Below are 21,538 nucleotides of genomic sequence, written 5' to 3'. Positions count from 1 at the left end.
ATATTAATTTTCCTATCATTATAGGAATATATGAAGCTAAAATACATTGCAGAAATATATTTATGAGGCACTGAAGTATCAGCAGGATGGAGTGATGGAAGCAAAGAGGAGCAGTGCTGTGTAAGGGGACAGAGAGAAGCAGCTTGGACTGCTGGTGTTAATACCTGTCCTATGGAAACCACCTTCAACAATGGTCAGACTGTTTCTAAGAATTGAACTGGATTAAAAAGAATAAAACACATAATTTACAAGTTAACTTCTGCATAGGCAAGTGGGTATTTGCCAAGGTTTTTGTTCAGATTGTAGAAAATTGCAAAGAAGGAACACAAGGCTTGAATTAAATCCTGTTCTCAGAACAGGGATACTGATAATTTCCTTGTAGGAAATGCCTGTGAATTTTGGATTTTGAACATGTTGTCTGAAATCATTTCAGATTCTGTTACAGAAATGCACATAAAGACCCTGCAGAAGAAACAACAGCCTAATGTACCTCCAGGTTGGGTGGGCTGCCCCGGGGATGCAGAACGGAGCCCCTGGGGTGGTCTGTTCCCAGAGCCCTGAGCAGCTGGATGGTCCAAATACAGGGAATGTCCCAGTAGCATTCTCTCTTCTGCTCTGGTCAGCCTCGGCCTTTGACCTTCACTGAGCTCCCCAACACTGCCATCAGAGTCCTACAGAAAGCACCAATCAGAACAGCAGCTATAACAAACCCAATGTATTTCTTCCAAACCCAGGCACTGTTTTCTGATTACATTAGCCCTTGAAACACATATAAATTTAAGTCTGTATTATTTACATTGAATAAAGAAAACAAACCCAGGAGATATCTGGGTTTTAAACTGAGATCTGCATTTATCAGTACCAGACAGAAAAGAATCATTGCAGACAAACATCATTTATTTTGTTAGTGATATCCCAGTGTGATGAGGATCTAAGTTATATTTTTAGCACATGAAGCCTTTAATGTTATAGATTTGGCCAGTGCTGACTGTCTGACCTTGAAACATTGGCAGCATCTAAAAGCTATTGACTCTCTGTTGTACTGCATGTCAGACAAAAGCTTCAATTTTTAAGCAGGTTTGGAAGGCACTTAAAACAGAGATGGTTCTGTGGATTCTGCCTTCAAAGCTGCAGGGAAAAACCAGCTTTGTTTCCATGCAGGAAACAGGCTGAACACAGATACACACACGTGCACAGTGTCATTCCAAGGCAGCATTAGGAACATCCAGGAGAGTATTATTTATCTTACAAAGGAGAAGGGACAACTGCACACACCTTGCCAGAATCTGGGGGAGTTTATTAGTGCCTTGCATGGACAGACTGAGCAGTCCATGACTATGGGAAAGGGGAAAAGAAAATTAGAGATGCATTTGTAATTGGCAGTGCTGATGAGAAAATGTCACTGCAATTACAGCCACACTCGGAGCTGACACTGTAGAAAGCTTTTCACCAAGCCCATCCACTGGAGCTCATTAGCAAAATAAAGAAAGACAAAGGAACAGTTAAGGAAGTGAGTCAAGTCAGTAATTATTTAGACTAAACTGACCAAGACAGAAGGAAGAAATTGCATAGGCATCTGTAAAAGCAAAAAAGCAAGATCTGCAGAATAAAGGTGTTCATGGAGCACACTGCAGTATTCGAGTTCACTTCCTTCACACATTCCCCCAGCTATGCCAATTAGAATAAACACCCAGTCCAAACTATTTTCCACACAGAAAGTACTTAGATGCGTAACAAAGAAATTGTGAGGCAGACAGTTCTATTTTACTCTTGATATGGTTTTTACTTTAACTGAACAGGAGTATTTTGAGGTTTAGTTACAAAACCAGCAGCAACAGCATGTGCATGTAAACATTTGTTGAGTTGTTCTCCCTAAAACACTCCTATGGCTGGTAAGTGCAGTGTATTTGTCCTATTAACCATTCCATCCATACTGCTGAAGTGACAAAGTGACAGGACAAATCTGGTGCATGGGAATACCTTGAAAACCAGGTATATGTGATGTTAGGTACAGCTTGGTTGTAACAACACTGAGCCTTCAACGTTTCTAACAAGTTTTACATGAGAACAAGGCCAACAGAAGTGGGTGGGATCACTTCCAGCAGGGAATGAAGTATGAACCTGTTCTACAACCAACAGGAAGGATAAGCTTGAAATATTTTATCTACTTTTGAGTAAGAAAGTACCACTTCAAAACTACTGTACTGGAAAGCAAAGGACAGTAAGTTACCTCCAAATGGTCCACCCCTTCTTGGGGAGGTGACTGATTTAATTTGGCTAAAAGAGTCAGGACAGGATCCCTGTGATATCCTTTATCCAGTCTCCTCACCACTTGCCCTTCACTTGGAGGATCATAGTCCTAAAACAAAGAAACAAATCTACATAACACACGATCCAAAACTGCTTTTTGTAGGAACTTGAATCATTCTTATTTTAGCTCACAACTAAGCTGGTTTTATTTTTAACAGGAAGTTGTTACAGTTTCCACACTGAAAAATTGTGTCATAAAAATCCAGGCATTTAAAAATAAGCAAACAGATGACACTGCTTTCTCCTTTTAGCCACAGACATGCACAGTCTTTATGTGATGCAAAGGACTGTTAGAGAAGAAGACTTCTTAGAGAGGAACAAGGTCCTTTAGGCCTCCAAAGAGTAAGGAAACAGTTAAATCCTGACACCAACTCACTACTAGCAATGCTGTGGCTGCAGAGCTGCTCTCGTCAGCAAGGAAACAGTTTCCTCACCCAAACAGACTAGTTTGAGGATGGAGGAATATTGGAAAGAGCTACAATCCAGCTGACAAAGACAGGGAAGAACATCTTAGCAAACAAATGTTCTTCTGATGGAGAGAACTTTAGGTTAACCTGATATGAGTCTTAAGCCCAGAGTTTGAGAGAGAGTGTGGCAGGCAGGGGAGGCATCTGAAGGTCTGCAGGGTCAGGGCACAGTCTCACAACTATGGCTGTTGTTCTGGGATGTGCAGAGGCAGTTGGACTTGATCATTCCTGTGGGTACTTTCCAACTCAGGATATTCCCTGATTCTATGACATGAATGAAAACACGGATATTAACTGGGAAAATTGCACATATGTATGTGTAGGAATGTTTAGGAAGGAGAGGCAGGGAGAAGGGAAGTGGACTCCCACTGTAGAATACATGAACTTGCCGTACTGAGGTTGGAAGGGACCCCTGGAGATTTTCTAGCTCAATCCGACAGCTCAGGGCAGTTCTTCCAGCATTTGGCCACCCCCCCCAGTAAAAACATTTTTTATGTTTAGGAGGAGTTTCATTAATTTCGACCTGTGTCCAGTGCTCCCTGTCTTTCACTGGGCACCAGTCAGAAGAGTCTGGCTCTGTCTTCCTTACTTCTTTCCACCAGGTATTTATACACACTGGCAAGATCCCTCAGAGCTTTCTCCTCTCCAGGCTGAGCCATCTGAGCCCTCTCAGTGTGACAGATGCACCAATCCCTCAATCATTTCTGCAGTCCTTTGCTGGACTCACTCCAGTAAATCCTTATCTTTGTTATACTGGGGAGGCCATGAGTGGACACAACACTCCAAATGCTGCCTCCTGAGGGAAAAAGAAGGACCAGCTCCTTTGATCTGCTGGGAATGCTCTTCCCAGTGCAGCAAAGGATGGTGGTGGCCTTTTATGCCTCAGGAGCACACAGCTCAGCCACGTTCTGCTTGTCTATACCAGGTTCCCAGATTGTGCCTCCAAAGCTGCTTTCCAACCAGTCAGCCCCCAGCAGGTGTACAGAGCTCCTCCTCCTCCTTGTTGAAACTCATAATTAACTCTCACTTATATCACAGCTCTGTCCTACCAAGCATGACCCAAAGGCAGAGAGGGAAAGTCAAAGCATTTGAGAAAAAGTTCTAAAAGAGAAAGGGAATGGAGAACACCTTGACTTGGGAGTTTTCCAGGACAAGGGACTAAACCAGAAGTCAGACAAGGAACTATAGTGCTGTTTTAAGCAGCTTTAACTACTCCAGCCTCAGCAAACCCACTTGAATAATTTAATCACACAAGCAATTAAAAGATGGCTCAAAGCTGGAACAGCTCAGAGCATAATAATGCTCTCTTCTGTTTAAGATGTCTTAAAACTAAAACAATAAAGAAACAAAAATGTGTATTAGCTATCTCTCACCTACAGAAGTACATAAATCCAAAACATAAATTATCCAAAATATAAAATACAACTGAGTTTGTGTAATGTCATCTTTTTGTCTTTGATGTTCTGAAATACTAACACTCTGTGAGTGTACAGTTTAAAAGCATAAATTTAAAAAGTTGGTAAGTGAAAATGTTTCAAGCACATCCAATTAATAAAGAAGCCCAAGGTGGAATCCACATTGTCTATTTCTTTATGAAACATTTCCTCACCATCTCATTGGCATCTCGTAACGTGCTGGATAAGCTCTCTGTGAGGTTTGGAAGAGACAGTCCTGCTTCTGCTAAGAATGAAAAATATTTTGTGTTACAACTATTAAAAACATTAATGTTTTTACAGGAAAAAAAACAAGGCCACATTCTTTAATAATTACAACACTGTGTTTCAGTAAATTTGGAAATTCCTACTGCTGGATGTCTCATAAAGATATATTTTCATATTTCTTCTCATATTTCTTACACTTTGCTTTCAATAAGAACGTGGTACCACATGGTACTTAAGCATGACAAGTCTCAATTCTTTTCCAAGTTGATCTCATGACAAAATAGCAGATTGAATCTTTTTTTCATTAATAAACAGCAGCATTTTGTTCACAGACAAAAAAAAGAACGAGGCTTCTTCAATCTTCATGAACTGAAAAGTTAAAGACCAGGTTAATGCTCACAGCTGAAATCAGAAAATGCATGAAATGGTAACTTGACTAGACTGGAAGAGTTTATAAAAATAAAAATTACTTCAAATTCTAATTTCCACAGCTGTGTCCAGCTGGTTACCTCCTGCTGCCAGGATCTGCCCATAGCTGAGGAGCACCTCCCCCTCCGAGATGGGTCTGTCTGTAGCCTCAGTTTCTGTGAGGGGGATGCTGCTCTCCTGCGTGGACACTCCAGAACTGACCGTAGGCACAGGGGATGGAACGGGGGGATTGCATGGAAGTGGCTCCAGGGGCCTCACTGAGGGCTGTTGGGATGGTAAAATCAAGGCCTCTGGTTCCTCATCATTAGCCACTGACATCTCACTGCAAGGTAAGAATATTATGAATGCACCAAAACACTCTGAATAATACACAGACTAAAGTCTTCAATCAGTGCTGAAAAGAAATTAATTTGCAAGTATTGTTTCACATGAAGGAACACAGCATTTTACAGAATAGCCTGAGAGCCAACAAGGCTAAATAACATTCTTAATAAATTTCTGGTTCTTACTAGAATTTACCACATGAATTCCCAATGAGGTAAGAGGAGAAATAAATGCTCATAATGCAATATTTCATTGCCACTACATGTATCACTGGCAGGTGTAGCAATACAAGATTACTGAGTACAGCAGGATACAATGAGTAAGGGCTGATAAACCCTGAGAAAGGTCCCAATTCCACAATTTTCTCCAAAACACAATTCAAATAATTAAAAGAGGAAAAAGAATCCTGGCTTATCTCATTGCCTGCTGACATACACATTAAGCATTTCTTTCTAGTGACTTTTGGAGGATATTAGGACAAGGGGGCATGGACTCAAGCTCTGCCAGGGGAAATTGAAGTTGGAGAGCAGAAACAAATTCTTTGCAGAGAGAGGAATCAGGCATTGGAATGGGCTGCCCAGAGAGGGGGTGGATTCCCCATCCCTGGAGGTTTTTCACCTGAGGTTGGCCGTGGCACTGAGTGCCATGATCTGGTAAAGGGACTGGAGTTGGCCCAAGGGTTGGACTTGATGATCTCGGAGGTCTTTTCCAACCCAACTAATTCTGTGATTCTACACGTAGATAGAATATATATATTCATATTTTTGAGAAAGGAGAAAAGGGTGCAGCCTGTTGAACTCACACAGCCTTGGGAGGGAATGGTTCCTCAGTTGAAGGGCTGGGTTTCTCCTCTTCCAGAGGAAGTTCTGCACCATCCCATGGGCTTGGAGGCTTTGGACTCTCCCCTTCCCTGTGGGAGCCCCGCTCCGAGGCAGGGGGGCTGGGTGTGGCTGCTGGAGGGGTGTTCACAGGGGTAACCACAGGTGTGGCTGCTGCAGTCCCAACTTCTGCATGTGAGAAGCCAAACTTCAGATCAGAGAGGAAAGCAGGAACTACAGCTCAGGCCTAGCCAGTTTTACCAAGCACTTGTAGACTTTGTGATACCTTTTGACAGCTATGGAGGCAAGACTAGATTAAGAACAGCCTCACTGTTGGCACCTGAAGAATTTGGAAAAAAATTCTTACTTCTTACTTCCTTTAATAAGGGAGACTGCACCACAATAAAAAACTCCATTTACTTGAAGAGGGTGCATTTGACTTAATTAACATTAAAAACACAGAAAAGAGCAAAAGACACTTATTTTTCTGATATGAAAAATTGTGGAGGGCTTGGGAGGGGTGGAAACAACACAGACCATAGAAATGTGCATTAAGTTTGAAAATAGAAATCTTATCAAATAAAAGATGTTTGCTTTTTATATAAATTAGCCCCTACTTTCTGTACTACATGAGTTCCCACTTGCATTATAGCCTCAAGAGTATTTATCCTGAGAGATAGCATGGCTTTGAAGAGGAAAATTAAAGGCAGTAGATTAAAGCATATTTGCTACTTCTAAACTTCAATTATTATTTTCAATACCTGTTTCTTTAATTTTTTCACGCTCATGACCATCCCCACTCATTTCTGTAGGAGATGGAGATGGCTCTGGAGTTCTGACTGGAGGCAGTTCCTTTTCTGAGGGTGGTGTTGGTGGTGGTGTGGCCTGGGGGGTTGGCAATGGCGTAGGCACAACAGACTCCTGAGGGCAAGAAAAATCATAACCACAGTTGTTATCTCAGTGCAGAATTCCTGACTTCCAAGGATCCCCAGGGAGAGCTGAGGAGGAGAGAGAAAGGCAGGTTTTCACAGAACAGGAACAGTTGTTGCTTAGATACACCTTCATGGCTCTAACTCCTCCATCTCAACAGAAAGTTGCACTGGGCTAAATGGTATGACCGGAAAAATAAATTAAACCCACTAAATTATCTATTAGATAATTACATTGGGAAGTCATTATGTATAGAATAGAACAGGCTGTTTCACTTGCAAGGGACCTACAACAATCATCTGATCCAAATGTCTGAACACTCCAGGTCTGACCAAAATTTAAAGTATGTTGTTAAAGACACTGTCCAAATTTCTCTGAAACACTGACAGGTTTGGGGTATCAATCATCTCTCTATGAAGTCTGTCCCAGGGTTTGACCATCCTCTTGGTAAAGAAATGCTTCCTAACGTCCATTCCAAACAGGAATTATAATATTATATGAATTTTAATGAAGCATTTGATACAATGCAACAAAATATTTTGTGTTATGGATAACATTAAGTGAGGATGGTAATTTTATGGTAAGAAAAATCAGCTAAAAAGAAGATTACAAACAAATGAACAGCCAAGACAGCAAAGTACCAAAATTAGCAGAAACATAATTGTGATGTTCCTTTTAAATATGACAGCAATGAACATAAATCTGACAAGCAAGTATGATGGTTGTCATTTAGGCTGCTACGGAGGAATATGATGGACCTTTCCTGAATTTTTCCAGATTTACTCTCTGACATTTCATAAAGAAAACAAGATAATGAGGCTGTAGGAAGACTTCCAGTTTAGTTTCTGAAGAATAACTCCTCAGACTGATGCTTTTATTAAAATCTCTTATGGACAGTGGAACATGCCAACACATTTGGCAGCTCACACACAACTGCGTGACATTGTGAGCACCAGAGAACTGAGGAACAGCTGAAGTTCTGGAGGGGAAACTTCACAGTGGGAAGGAACAGACCAAGAATGCATCAACTGCATAGTCAGGAACTTCTGCTCTAAGCTCAGCACAAATGGAAGAAGGAGAAGAAAATAAACCCCAATCTTGAGAGCACAAGTTTAAGTATCAGTTACAAATGTGGAAGGACTTAAAAAAACCCACTGAGATTCCACTAAAGGCAGGAGAGCATCACTGACACAGCACAAGGTGCTGAGGAAACCTCACCTTACACACTACATTATTGTTACAAATGTGCATTAGCAATATTAGTGTCACCTGTGCTCCAGACCAAACTAATTTGGGAAACATCAAAGCTGCCCATAAGCAGGAGCCAAAAATAGTCCCCCTTGGATTTCATTTAGGCCAATCAAACAAAGGCCCAAAAGGACAAAACTAATCTCTTGGAGGGTGTAATATATATATATATATATATATATATATATATATATATATATATATATATATATATATATATATATAATAAAAACCCAACAATTTCAGCCTAAAGACTTTTCAGTTTAAGCTGGTACAGAAACAAAAGGGCCATTAGTAAATGCAGAATGGATGACAGAAGAGGTTTCTAAGCAGCAAAAGAACAAGCTACAAGGAACAGTCCTCTTGGACATCAGGCCCTGCTTAACCTGCAGTGGAGCAGGGCAGAGATGCAGGATGGCTATTTCAGCCCACAGCAGTGAACTGACCACTTCTGACTCTAGAATGACACTGGCATCAGGTGGCATTTCAACCTAAATGCACAGAGCAGAACGAAACAACTGATCCCACTTCACCAAAGCCTTCAGGAGCAGGATTCCCAAGCCCAGCGATTTCCACATTACACACCACCAGACTGCAGCACAGCCACACTGGTATCAAAATAAGAGCCAGCTGTCATTTGATTACCAAAGGGAACACAGGAAATTATCCTTTATTACAGGAAGCTCTACTAATCAATTAAGCATTTACTGAAAACTACTGAGCTCAAAATCACAAAGAATTAATAGTTATTTTAGCAGATAGTAAAGAATGGCTGCAATCCCCTAAGACCAAAAATATCACCCTCAGCTTCCATTTCCTCTCAGATGAAGAAATTACTTGCTTCCTATTTCAGTTGTTCACAAGCAAGCAGCACACTTTTTGTTGAAAATAACATGAGCTGTCTTTTGACAACATGAAATTAAGTACCAAGTTCTTCCATTAGAAATCAGTTTTGTGCTTGGCCTTAAAGTAAATAAATAAATAAATAAAGCATGCTGCACTCAGCACAAAGGAGTTGATTTTGCCTTCTCTTCAATTTTCTTTTTTAAAGTGAAATAGGATCACAGAAGGATTTGGGTTAGAAAGGTCCTCAAAGACCACTTCGTTCCACACCCTGCCATGGGCAGGGACACTTTCCCCTATCCAGGTGGCTCCAAGCCCTGCCTAGCCTGGCCTTGGACACTCCCAGGGATGGGGCAGCCACAGCTTCTCTGGGCAACCTGTGCCAGGGCCTGCCCACCCTCACAGTCAGGAATTCCTTCCCAATATCCCATCTAATCCTGCCCTCTGGCAGTAGGCAGCCATTCCCCCTCCCCTTGTCCAAAGTCCCTCTCCAGCTCTCCTGGAGCCCCTTTAGGCACTGGAAGGGGCTCTGAGGTCTCCCTGGAGCCTTTTCTTTCCCAGCCTGGACCCCCTCAGCTCTCCCAGCCTGTATCCTGAGCAGAGGGGCTCCAGGTCTTGGAGCACTTTTGTGGCCTCCCCTGGACTGGCTCCATGTCCATGTCCTTCCTGAGCTGAGGAATCCAGACCTGGACACAGTACTCCCAGGTGGGGTGTCAGCAGAGCACAGTAGAGGGGCAAATAGGTTTAATCTTATTGCTTGCTGGGGTAAAATAAGGACTAATAAAAAAAGGCAAATGCTGCACGTTCAGTTCACCCAGAAATTATCCCTTAGAACTCCTGCAGAAAGGCTTAAGAAAAATGGACACTTACGATGACGGTCGTTGTGTTTGGAAGAACGTTTGGATCAGGAACTGCTCTCTGAGCCTGATTGTCACCCAGCATGGTTGCAATTGTTTCACTGAGAGCTTCATTTACAAACTGGTTTATCATTTCTGAGTCCACAGGGACACCAGCATTGACAAAGAGCTGGAATCCTCCTCCACCTGCAACTTCAACTGAAAATGAAAGAACATAAAGCTCAAGTCCAGGTCTCACTTATCAAAGGGCTTGCTCTGTACTGCAGCCAATCATTGTATTCTCCATGAGCTTTTAAACATTCCTTTGAAAAAACTGATTTTTGAGTTTGTTTTTTTTACTTTACAGATAAACAAGAGTAGAGAAACAATCCAGGATCATAAAAGAAGGCAACAGGGAAGGGCAGTGACATCACAGCAGAAATGCATTTCTCTCCACTCTCACCCACTTACAAGAGAGGTAATTTTTGACATAACTATTAACAAAGGAAAAGCAAACAAACATTACAGGCTTAGCAAAATGCCAGATCTGATTTAGATGGCCGACAACAGAAGGTGATTTGTACAGTGGTGTGATTTATGCCTTCTTTATTTTTACATAATTTATTTCAGTGGCCTTATACCACAACATAAATTCAAGAGTGAACTGCTGCTTTTTAGTTTCACTGATTCAGCATTATCCACTCTCAGGCTCAGGCAACAGTGACCTACACAGCTTATTAAAATCAGCCAAAAACTGAGATAACCCACCTGCTGAGAACAGTAACTCCTACTCACCCATGTCAGGGGGTACAACCCCCTCATCTCCACTCTCTGAGCTGCTCACACTGGGAACTGTTTCTTTCTGGACTGGGAACATCCCACTGATAATTTTGGCCATTATTTCCTGTTCCACCCTGGCAAAATAAAACCCATTTAACCATCAGCTAATACCAAGACACCCACAGGTAACACAAAAGAGCATCCTTAACATCAAATACAGGGCAGCTCAGAGGAAAAGGGAGAAGGGAATGGAGATGAGAAGAAAGGGAAGCACAGTTAGGGAATCATTCCTTCTTCCATATATATTCCTTCACCACTTTGTTCCATTGCAACTCACCAATTTATCAACCTGTTTTCTATAGTTTCTCTCCTTTGAATCAGTTCATCCAAAACATCAGCAGGCTGCTGAGGGACAGGAGCCACTGGAGGAAACAAAGGACCGTTGTACTTTGGTGAGGCAACTTTAAACTGGCCATTAAGCTCCAGAAGAGGCTCAGAGAACTCTGGAATTTCATCCCTCTCCTCTTCCTGATCCTAATAAATAAGCAGTAAATTAGGTTCTGTGCATTTCTGGAAGGCAATGTCATTGAGGTAACTGTCAGGGTTTTTTTCTTCAAGAAACACTTGCAGATGTGTCACAGCACACAAACCACATTCTCCTTCCTCAGTGGGCTGTGGTTAATTGATACAACTCTAAGCTTAGCAAATCATAAATCTGTAGAGGTATAAAGTTATAGGAACTGCTAAGTAAAACATGATTTGGCTCATATTTCCTGCCTGTGCTGCACAGGGCAGGGAGCCAGTGGCAATGGTAATACTTGAAAAATTCACTTGTGACATAAGTCAAGTTTCTTTAATGTACACACCAGAAATGTTTGTCCTCTAAACAAAAAACTTTAGGAAACTTTCTAAAGTTACTTGTTGAGTTAGGGTTGTTTTGTTTCTTTGGTTTGGGTTGGGATTGAGTGTTTTGGTTCGGTTTTTAAAAATAAATTAATCTTGTTCCATCAAGTCTCCTGTTTAAAAAGACACAGTCCTAAAAATTAACAAGGATGTAATCTGTCCAAACTCAACTCAACCTGAAGACTGGACATTCTTACTTTACATATATGTTACATGTGTGTTTACACTTCCATTAACTCCAGCTGCTGGAAGTTAAAGGGCATTTCTGGGTAATAATTCACAAAATCCTCACAGACATCTTGATCTCAATGATAATGTGCTAATTTTAAAAAGTTATAGAAGTTACTTGGTGTGTGTGTTACAAGGTTTGGCTGTTCCCAAAGGTGCCTCCCTCCTTCTCCCTGGAGCACACACAGCACCAAGTCCCAAAAAGCAGCCACTGATATACTGTAAAGTCTCCTGATGGATGAGAACCTGCATCCTTCAGCTGGAATATTAAAAACAAATGTCTCTAATAGCAATATGACTCTCTAAGAAGAAAATTTGGCAGGGCAGAAGAGATGAAGAGCTGAGTCCTAAATTACCAGTGAGAGGTATGTGATGGTGCATAAAAGAGCTCCCTGTAAATCCACATTTACTAAGATTAATCTCCAACAGAGTGAAAAGAGAAAAAAGTCTTCTTTTCCCTTACATAAATTTAAGTTACTTTTAACCCATAAAATAAGGAAAACCCCATGTTATATATTACCTATGAATAAAAGAACCAATCACTGGAAACAGAAAGAACAGAGAAGGGGGAAAAAAAAGATAGTACCATTTTCCTGTCTCCCTACCCAGCATTGTTAATTCTTTCCTACTTTAATATACTTTAAAACTGCAAGGTCAGAGAGGTCCCTGCTGGGTATTACAACAAAGAGCTATTGGGGAGCAGGATCTTTCTGGATATTTAAATTGGAATAATTCTTCAAAGAAGCAAGAAAAGCAGAATATGTATATTTGGGTGACAAACAAAGACCTCTAAACCATCCCAGGCAGAGAAATAAACAGTGAAGTTAAACTCAGAAAGCACTGGATGCCCTGCAAGCTGATAAGCAGTTCATGCTGTCAGGAGATACGTACTCAGAACCATAATTCACTCTGACAGCAAATGTAAAGATGTTTTTGTCCAGCATTTCAGTATGCATTTCCCTCTGCCTGCTTTACTCCATGAATTTTCTTTGATGCTGCCTACTTAATGCTTCTGAAAGTATGCAAAATACAAGCATCTGGATTAAATAAACCAAATATATAGAGTAAATCTCACATATATTTTGAAACTCTGACAAACTTTTGTAGTCCCCCTGCATTTCTAAATATTTTATATATAATAGTGCACAAATCCATAATAATGCACAAATCCAGAAGAAAATTATATTCATTTTGGGGTGATTTATCATTTCTACTGAAATAAAAAAATGATGTAACAGTCAGTATTTAATTACAGAGATTGAACTTGAACATATATCACCTTGTAGACCAATCTTGAATAATCTGCACTCAATTCTGCATTTTGCTTCCCTGGAGACTGTTGAAAATACCTATCACGACTCCCAATCAAAATATGGCATAAATTAGACAGTCTTTCAGATATGATTGGAATATTAATCATTGTACTTTATTATAAAGCATCAAAACGAAATCCTATTTCCCAAATTACACTGAGATAATTAAAAAAAAAGTTTGAAATTATTAGGTGGTATAGATTAGTTTCGTTCCATTACCAAACATGCATATGCAGAGTCTTTTATCAAAGCCTCGCCAGGTAAAGTCATGGATTTCCTGATGGAATTCTACACAATTCTCACAGGCAAGGCCAGGCTGCATTGCAGGTGTCACCTGGGATCTTTTGTCTCAAGAGTCACACGTATTAAAACACCAATGACTCCATGAGCATCTGTGGGAAACCAGGGCTGAGGAAAATACATTCACTCGGAGCTCAGCAGGTGGTAAACTTTGAGTGGTGTTGAAATTCGAAGCAAAAATTCTGAGAGGCAAGTCCCCACCTTGCAGTTAGGGTGTGTCCAGAGAGACCAGAAAGTGTCCTAAATCCCACTAAATTTATCACAGGTGCCCCAGAATGTGGCTGGTCACAGGAGCTGATGCAATAAATCATGGAATCGATTGGCTTGGAAAAGAGCTCCGAGATCATCAAGTCCAACCCTTGGTCCAACTCCAGTCCCTTTACCAGATCATGGCACTCAGTGCCACGGCCAATCTCACTTTAAAAAACTCCCAGGATGGGGAATCCACCCCCTCTCTGGGCAGACCATTCCAATGCCTGAGCACTCTCTCTGCAAAGAATTATTTCTGATCTCCAATTTCAATTTCCCCTGGCAGAGCTTGAGCCCGTGCCCCCTTGTCCTATTGCTGAGTGCCTGGGAGAAGAGACCAACTCCCACCTGGCTGGAACTTCCCTTCAGGGAATTCTAGACAGTGCTGAGGTCACCTCTGAGCCTCCTCTTCTCCATGCTAAACACCCTCAGCTCCCTCAGCCTCTCCCCACAGGACTTGTGCTCCAGTCCCTTCTCCAGCCTTGTTGGTCTTCTCTGTTCTTGGGTGCTGTTAGCAGAGCAAGTGCCTCTCTCTGAAACAATCCCAGAATGGTTTGGGCTGAAGGGATCTCAAAGACCATCTCATTCCATGCCCTGCCATGGGCAGGGACACCTCCCACTATCCCAGGCTGGGCAAACCTGGCCTTGGACACTCCCAGGGATGGGGCAGCCACAGCTTCCCTGCCCAACCTGTGCCAGGGCCTGCCCACCCTCACAGGGAAGAATTCCTCCCAGTCCCTAATCTAACCCTGCCCTCTGTCTGCTTAATTGAAAAGGAAAGGCCCATGCAAGGAAACCTACTCTGTGCAGAAGGTCTGAAACTACTTTGTCTCAAGAGCAACCATCAAACAAAAATAATCATAGTTGCTGTCTGCTTTATTTTGTGATTTTTCTTACTGTGACATACGAGCACCTAATTTAACTATTTTGGAAGAGCTCTGGGTCTTTAAACACAAGACAGGGAGGTTGCAGTGGGGGGGTTGTGTATGACAAATTGGGGCATTTGGTGCTCAAGACTGTTAAACAAGTGTCAGGTCATGGGATAAAGGTCTGTCCTCAAAGGAGCCCAGAGGAACAACAACATGTGGGAATGACCCAAAGGAACAACCAAGCACCCAACATGGCTATTCCAGGGGCTCCCACAGGACAACCAGCATGGATGAGCCCATGGAATGACGCTCCAGGGCCCCTTTCTTAAGGCTGGGCAGGTGCACCTGTATGAGGTGATGACACCATGAACTATTCTGGGATGCAGGGAATGGGTATTTTGGGATGGCACAACACTTTTAATGTGGTGTTTCCAGTGAGGAAGAGGAGGTGTGGAAAGGAGAGGGTTGGATTGGAAGGGATCTCAAAGATCACCTCATTCCATCCCCCTGCCATGGGCAGGGACACTTCCACCAGACCAGGTGGCTGCAAAACCCTTCCCACCTGGCCTTGGGCACTTTCAGGGAAGCAAAAAAACAGAAAAAGAGAAAATACCAAAAAATATTTCACACAAATACTTATCCTCCTCAGTTCTAACAGAATTAAGTTTTCATAATAAAAGGGAAAGAGGGGGAAGACAACAATGAGCTGTTTTTCCATATAGCATTTTATGGACATTTTTCATGAATTTGAAGCCTCTTTTATGACAATAACTTTGCTTTCTTTTGATGTCTTAAATCCCCCTGCCACTCCAGAGACTGATTTTATGCTTCCACATTGTGTTTGCCTTGCACATTTTTAAGAACATTGTCTGTGTGGTCACAGGCCAAACATATGTTTCACTTGGAACATTTTTTGGTATTGTGGTTAAAATATATCTCATTGCCAAAAATAAAAGATAAAAGCAATCCAGGAAAAAAAAAGAAAAAAGAAGAGATGAATAACTATTATTCACATAATAAAAATTTAACATTGCAGCATTTTTTGTTAGTCCATAAAATGATTTCTTGAATAGCTTTCCTGTTTAAGAAATTAAATTAAATTAAAGCTTTTTTTTGTGCAAACAGAGGAACAATATCCACATGGAATTAACTCCTCCCTTTCAACAGTATCAGTAATTTTAAAGATTTGCACACTTTTGATAGACAAACCACCAATTTAGGGATGTTTTAACTAATTGATGATGTTAAATGATGAATTCATTTTAAAAATAAATCTACCTTACAGACCTGTAGGCTACAGGGTTAATTTTTGATGTACAATCTGCTCCTGGGACCAGGAGCACACAAAAGAGGTAAAAAAGAAAACATTTAGGGGTAGATTTTGATGTGCACACAGCAAGTCCTGCTCACTGAAATGAAATCCAGGCTGTTCACCAAGTCTGAGTGTTTGTCAGCCCCTACTCTGACACAAGCTCAGTTGACTAAAAAAGGACTTGCTACCTGAAAAAATTAAACTGTAAAAGGGTATCTCAAATAAACCAGTGTTATAATCCAGAAATTACAATGTTGTGAAATTTTGGAAATTCCTAGAGGGATCCATGACATGAGCAGTAGACGAGCACAGAGAATCACAGAATATGCTGAGTTGGAAGACTCACAAGGATCATCCAGTCCAGCTCCTGGTCCTGCACAGGAACAATCCCAACAATCCCACCAGTGCCTCAGAGTGTTGTCCAAATGCTTCTTGAACTCTGCCAGGCTTGGTGATGGACCACTTCTCACTGCTTGTCCATGGCCAGGGACACCTCCCACTATCCCAGGTTGCTCCAAGCCCTGTCCAACCTGGCCTTGGACACTTTCAGGATGGGGCAGCCACAGCTGCTCTGGGCACCCTGTGCCAGGGCCTCACCATCCTCACAGCTAAGAATTCCTCCCTCATATCCCATTTAACTCTGTCCTCTGTCATTTTGAAGCCATTCTCCTTGTCCTTCCCTCCATGTCCTTGCCCAGAGATGCTCTCCAGCAATCCTGGAGCCCCTTTAGGCACTGGAAGGTGCTCTGAGGACTCCCTGGATCCTTCTCCTCTCCAGGCTGCACAACCCCAGCTCTCTCAGCCTGTCAATACATTCATTACATTTAGAGTTTTAAACTGTGAAATCCAAGTGCTGTAATCACTGCTGATTTTATAGAACTACTTGTATTTCTAGTGGATTCCAACATATCCACATAAAAGCTAATTTTAGCTTTTTACTCTAATTCTTCAAAAGCTCCTTTACTTACCAACACACAGTAATTTCTAATATTCTTTACAGGAGTGTAAACAGGTCAGCATAGCTCACAATGTGTACTTTTAAAGCTGCTAGTAAAGCAAACTAATGTTTTACATTGTTACACTTCTTTTTTAAAAAAGGAATTCATTGCAATATGGTTACCTGCATGACATCAGTAACATCAATGAAATTAGTTCCTGGAATCTTTGTGTCTTCCTCTTCACTGGGTATATCTTCTGGAGTCTTACAAAAACAGATTGCAATTGTTAGGTATTTAATACTGGGGGGAAAATGCATTTGCAGAAAAAACTCATGACAAGAAGGCAGTGAAATCACCACTCATTGTCAATAGTCTGAAATGAGAGAAAATGTTTTAACCACCTTAAAAGTCAGCACCAATTTCTCTGCACAGTATAAGGAGAGATTATTAGAACAACTCCTTCCTGCATGCTGACAACTCAGACCTGCTGCTACCAAATCTAATGGAGTATTTCAACATCAAAGGCTGTAGGGCAACAGTTTCTAAATGCCTTAAGAAATTTACTCATGTACAATTTCTACAGTGTTATTTAATAATCAGACAATCACAGAATGGTTTGTGTTGGAAGGAACCTTAAAGCCCATCTCGTTCCACACTCTGCCATGGGCAGGGACACCTCCCACTATCCCAGGTTGCTCCAAGCCCTGTCCAACCTAGCCTTGGACACTTCCAGGGATGGGGCAGCCACAGCTTCTCTGGGCAACCTGTGCCAGGGCCTCCTACCCTTACAGGGAAGGATTTCTTCCTACCATCTGACAGTCTCTGTCAGTTCCAAGCCATTCCCCTTTGTCATGTCACCCCAGGCTGCTGTAAATAGTCCCTCTCCATGTTTCCTGTAGCTCTCTTCAGGCACTGGAAGGCTGCAATTAGGTCACCCTAAAGCCCTCACCTCTCCAGGCTGCACAATCCCAATTTCCTTTCCCCACAGCATAGCTGCTCCATCCCTCTAATCATCTTGATGTGATGGAATAAAATAATTTTTAAATAATAATCACTATTTTAGTCCACAGTCTCTGTGTTATCCAGGGAATACCGTGACCACCACTGGGTTCTGGAGGACCCAGCTCCTGAAATCAGGATAGCAACTAACACACAGGGAAAACAAAATGTACAATAACCATACAAAAATAATCACTACATCACCCTGCCAGTCTGTCCTTATTGTTCAGCATGCAGCAGTTATGCTTAAGAGTTGTACAAAAACCTTCCTCACTGCTCAGATTAGATTCAAAACACTTCTGAAAAGTTCCATGGAAAGAGGATGGACTGGCTGCTCCACACACCAGAGGCTCCCAGGGACACAAGTGCCCCCAAGCACTGGGAACAGCCAAGGGGCAGATGGAGTGAAGAATATCCTCAGCCTTCACACCAGAGCACTCAGGCCAGTGTAAACAAGAGAGACATGGGCCAATAGGGATTATAATTCTTAACAGGGCACAGAAACAGTGTTTTTCTCAGAGTTTTATTGTGATTATTTAATCTTGGAAGAACAGTGTCTTGCTGCAATTTATCATTTTCTTAAACAAATGCCTTATACCATAAGCTCTTTAGAATAATTACTCCATTTTTCCTGGAACTGTCTCATTTCTCTAACTAAAGACATAAAGAAATAACTTTGCAGTAATTTAACATATTTTCTCTTTGAACAAATTTGAACTCACAGACAATCAATACCTGTATTATGGCACTGACAGAAGGAAGTGGAGTTTCAGAGTCTGGAAGAACATGGTCTACACTCACACTGCCACTTGAAACACTGTCAATATCCACACTTGGTAGCACCTGGGACAGAACAAAAAGCATCACTGTAAAAATCTTGGCTATTATAACTCAACTTCTTAGATTCTTTCTTCCAATTGCTACCGAGCTACTAAACATCAGTGACACCCTTTTCTCATGCCTGTACCTGGTATCACCTCAGTTCTGAAAAACAAAAGACTGTAACATCAAAAATGCCAGAAATAGTCACCTCCTTTCTTGCACTACCTGATTTCTCCTGTTATCCAATTCCCTGACACTTTGCCTTGCATGTGGCAGAAGAGGAGTGTGCCTGGAATTATTTCTATGGCAGTTGTGTGCCTGACTTACAATTTGTTTGCACTGTGTAGGTTGGTTATTGGCTTCACACTGTCACACAGCTGGCACAGTGAAACAAAGGCATAAATGTATTATAATATAGTTTGTAATAAGGGCATGTCCATTGCAGCATCAAAATGTGCTGCATTCCTGCTAAGAACAAAGATTTAAATGCTTGCTTAATTCCTCAGGGAAAAGAAAAATCCCCTAAAACATTTAGAGAACTGGGTGAAATAACAGCAAAACACATGTGGGTGGAATAAAGTGACACAGCAAGGGAACAAATCATGGAATACTCTACCTGTACTTACCTCTGAGTCCCCTGAATCATTTGTGTGTGAAAGGTGTGAGGGGGAGTGTGCACAGTCTCAACAATTCACACACAAAATAATGAACACATAAGAAACATTCACTTCCTTGACAACAGACTCCTGTTACAAATTAAAGCAGCAAATTCCAACCCACCAGGTAAGAACTGCAGTGGTTGGTTAATCAGGAGCGAAATCCTTGGGCTGACAATCATGCTTGAAACAGAACCCTTAAAGGCCAAAGCAGTCATCCAAGAAAACTGGCATTTATATTTATACTTTTTTGATTCCAAGTTTGTTCTGGCTCAAAAATCTCATTAAAAAAAGGAAATGTGACGTAGATCTATTTTACAGACACCTTGCCTGGGTGACTTAGGGAAGAAATAGTTTTCTATTTTGGTGAAATAAGAAAGATAATAGATAAAATCTGAGTAAATACATTAGCAGAGCACGAGAACTTGGTCCCCTCATTTTTATGTTTCTACCACTTGCTGAAAACCATCTCCAGATGTCAAAGTGCATCACTGATGGATGAGACTGCCTTTAATTAGCATTCATTAACATAAACAACCAAATACTCATCACTCTTGACATGTACCTGCACAGAGAGCTGAGGTGGATCCTTTTTCTCTGATCTCATCTCTATCACAGCTATGTTTGGTTTTTTAATCTCCACTGGAGGCTTTGGCACTTGAGGGAGGGAGGTTGTGACTGTGACAGGGTGTGGTTTATCTATGATGACCCCAGCAGGCTGCAGGGATGTGCTGCTGCTCCGGGTCTGACCTAAGGACAGTTGAAAAATAATTAGAAACATATACAAATCTCCAAAGTGAGCAAATTCACATATTAATTACAATTAACTTCTGTGTGTCTGTGTTTCAGACTGAGATTCTGTCTGTAATTGCTATGGGGATTCATCAGGTGATTTTAAGGCTGTCCTAAAAGAAATTGTACTCTCAACAATGCCATTTTTAATATCTGTTCACTTTTCTTGACTGTGGTGACACCTACTGCTGAAAACCAGAACTGAGTTTGCCACTCAAAAACTACACACGATGCTTCCCCCACCTCACATTTTCTTCATCATACCCGAAATAACATTACACTTGTAATACCATCCCACGAATTTGTGTTTGACACACCTTTTAAATAATAATTATCTTCTTTAAATGTCAATATAATACCAACCCTTTCCAAAACAAGGCCTATAGAAAGCTTTTATTGAAGGTACAAAAATACAAAAGGCATGACACTGAATTTTACCGTGTTTGGCACAATCCCATTGAAATTGTAGGGCTGAAGTCATTGCAAATATTGAATCCAAGGGCCAGTGATTCAGTTCCTGCTTACATGGATACCAAACTTAAAGCCAGAATGTGAATCCTAGAAATGTAAAGTGTCCCAGAAAAGGGACAGCTAAGCAATGAAACTGAGGAATAAGTTCCAGTACCTGAAAGGAGCCTACAAGATGCAGAGGGACTTGTTACATGAGAATGTAGTGATAGCACAAGGGGGAATGGCTTCACACTGACAGAGGGGTTCAGATTAGACACCAGGAAGGAATTCTGCCCTGTGAGGGTAGGCAGGCCCTGGCACAGGTTGGGCAGAGAAGCTGTGGCTGCCCCATCCCTGGAAGTGTCCAAGGCCAGGCTGGATGGGGCTTGGAGCAACTTGGGACAGTGGAAGGTGTCCTTATGGCCCTTCCAACTAAACCACTCTGTGATTCTGTGAAATAACTGCTCTGTCTGGGGGACACCAGACACCCAGTATGAAGAAAAAGGACAACCAGAACACTTTAAACTGATCCCTCAGGTATCCTCTGAGAAGGGCAGCTGCAAAGCTCATGAGCCAGGGCAAATCCTAGAATGGTTTGGGTTTGAAGGGACCTTTAAGATCATTCACTTCCAACCCCCCAGTCACTGACTTAAGATCCAAGTTGTACTTCCATGAAGCAGCAGCCATTAATCCCCACATGCCCTTCTCCAAGTTATCTGCTCCTACCTAGCGGAATAGCCATGGGAATGAGGTGACCTTCGAGGGGACCATGGGCAGGAGGCACGTCTTGGCTGGGGCTGAAGAGATACTGATGTTCCTGGGCAAGTGCATGCACAGGGTGCTGTTTCCTGGGGCTGAGGATGACCTTCTGTGTGTGAGAACGAGTCTGGGTTCTTGCTGACTTGACCTTTGTACCTGAAACAAGAGCAGACAAACTGCACATCACCAAGGCAGGGACATCACACACTCCACTAGCTCAGAGCTTCCTACTGAAGCAACCATGAACTTCTACTGTGGGATGGAGGGAATGAAGGAGGGAGTCAGGAATTTAAAAGTGCTAA

General features: G+C 41.8%; 1 protein-coding gene across 10 annotated transcripts in view; it reads right to left on the bottom strand.

Annotated features, from left to right (window-relative positions):
- Nucleotides 1-21,538, bottom strand: part of KIAA0586 (KIAA0586 ortholog) — a 77,084-nt gene that overhangs the window by 34,147 nt on the left and 21,399 nt on the right. For 3 of the 10 annotated variants that reach the window (XM_071557281.1, XM_071557282.1, XM_071557287.1), the window contains exons 16-28: nt 21,204-21,392; nt 19,801-19,985; nt 18,493-18,600; nt 16,941-17,021; nt 10,984-11,180; nt 10,662-10,780; nt 9,901-10,085; nt 6,771-6,930; nt 5,994-6,198; nt 4,948-5,189; nt 4,387-4,457; nt 2,231-2,359; nt 491-671 (exon numbers count right to left, since the gene is read on the bottom strand). In XM_071557281.1, coding sequence (XP_071413382.1) covers nt 491-671; nt 2,231-2,359; nt 4,387-4,457; nt 4,948-5,189; nt 5,994-6,198; nt 6,771-6,930; nt 9,901-10,085; nt 10,662-10,780; nt 10,984-11,180; nt 16,941-17,021; nt 18,493-18,600; nt 19,801-19,985; nt 21,204-21,392 — 2,052 coding nt within the window. Of the gene's footprint in view, nt 1-490; nt 672-2,230; nt 2,360-2,871; nt 3,042-4,385; nt 4,458-4,908; nt 5,190-5,993; nt 6,199-6,770; nt 6,931-9,900; nt 10,086-10,661; nt 10,781-10,983; nt 11,181-16,940; nt 17,022-18,492; nt 18,601-19,800; nt 19,986-21,203; nt 21,393-21,538 lie in introns of those variants that run through there. The other 7 variants (XM_071557283.1, XM_071557284.1, XM_071557285.1 and 4 more) reach the window with 6 other exon arrangements.

This window comes from Pithys albifrons, chromosome 6, assembly GCF_047495875.1.
Source record: "Pithys albifrons albifrons isolate INPA30051 chromosome 6, PitAlb_v1, whole genome shotgun sequence".
NCBI lineage: Eukaryota > Metazoa > Chordata > Aves > Passeriformes > Thamnophilidae > Pithys > Pithys albifrons.
Note: the sequence above shows the minus strand (reverse complement) of the source record. Positions and strands in the feature narration are given on the sequence as shown.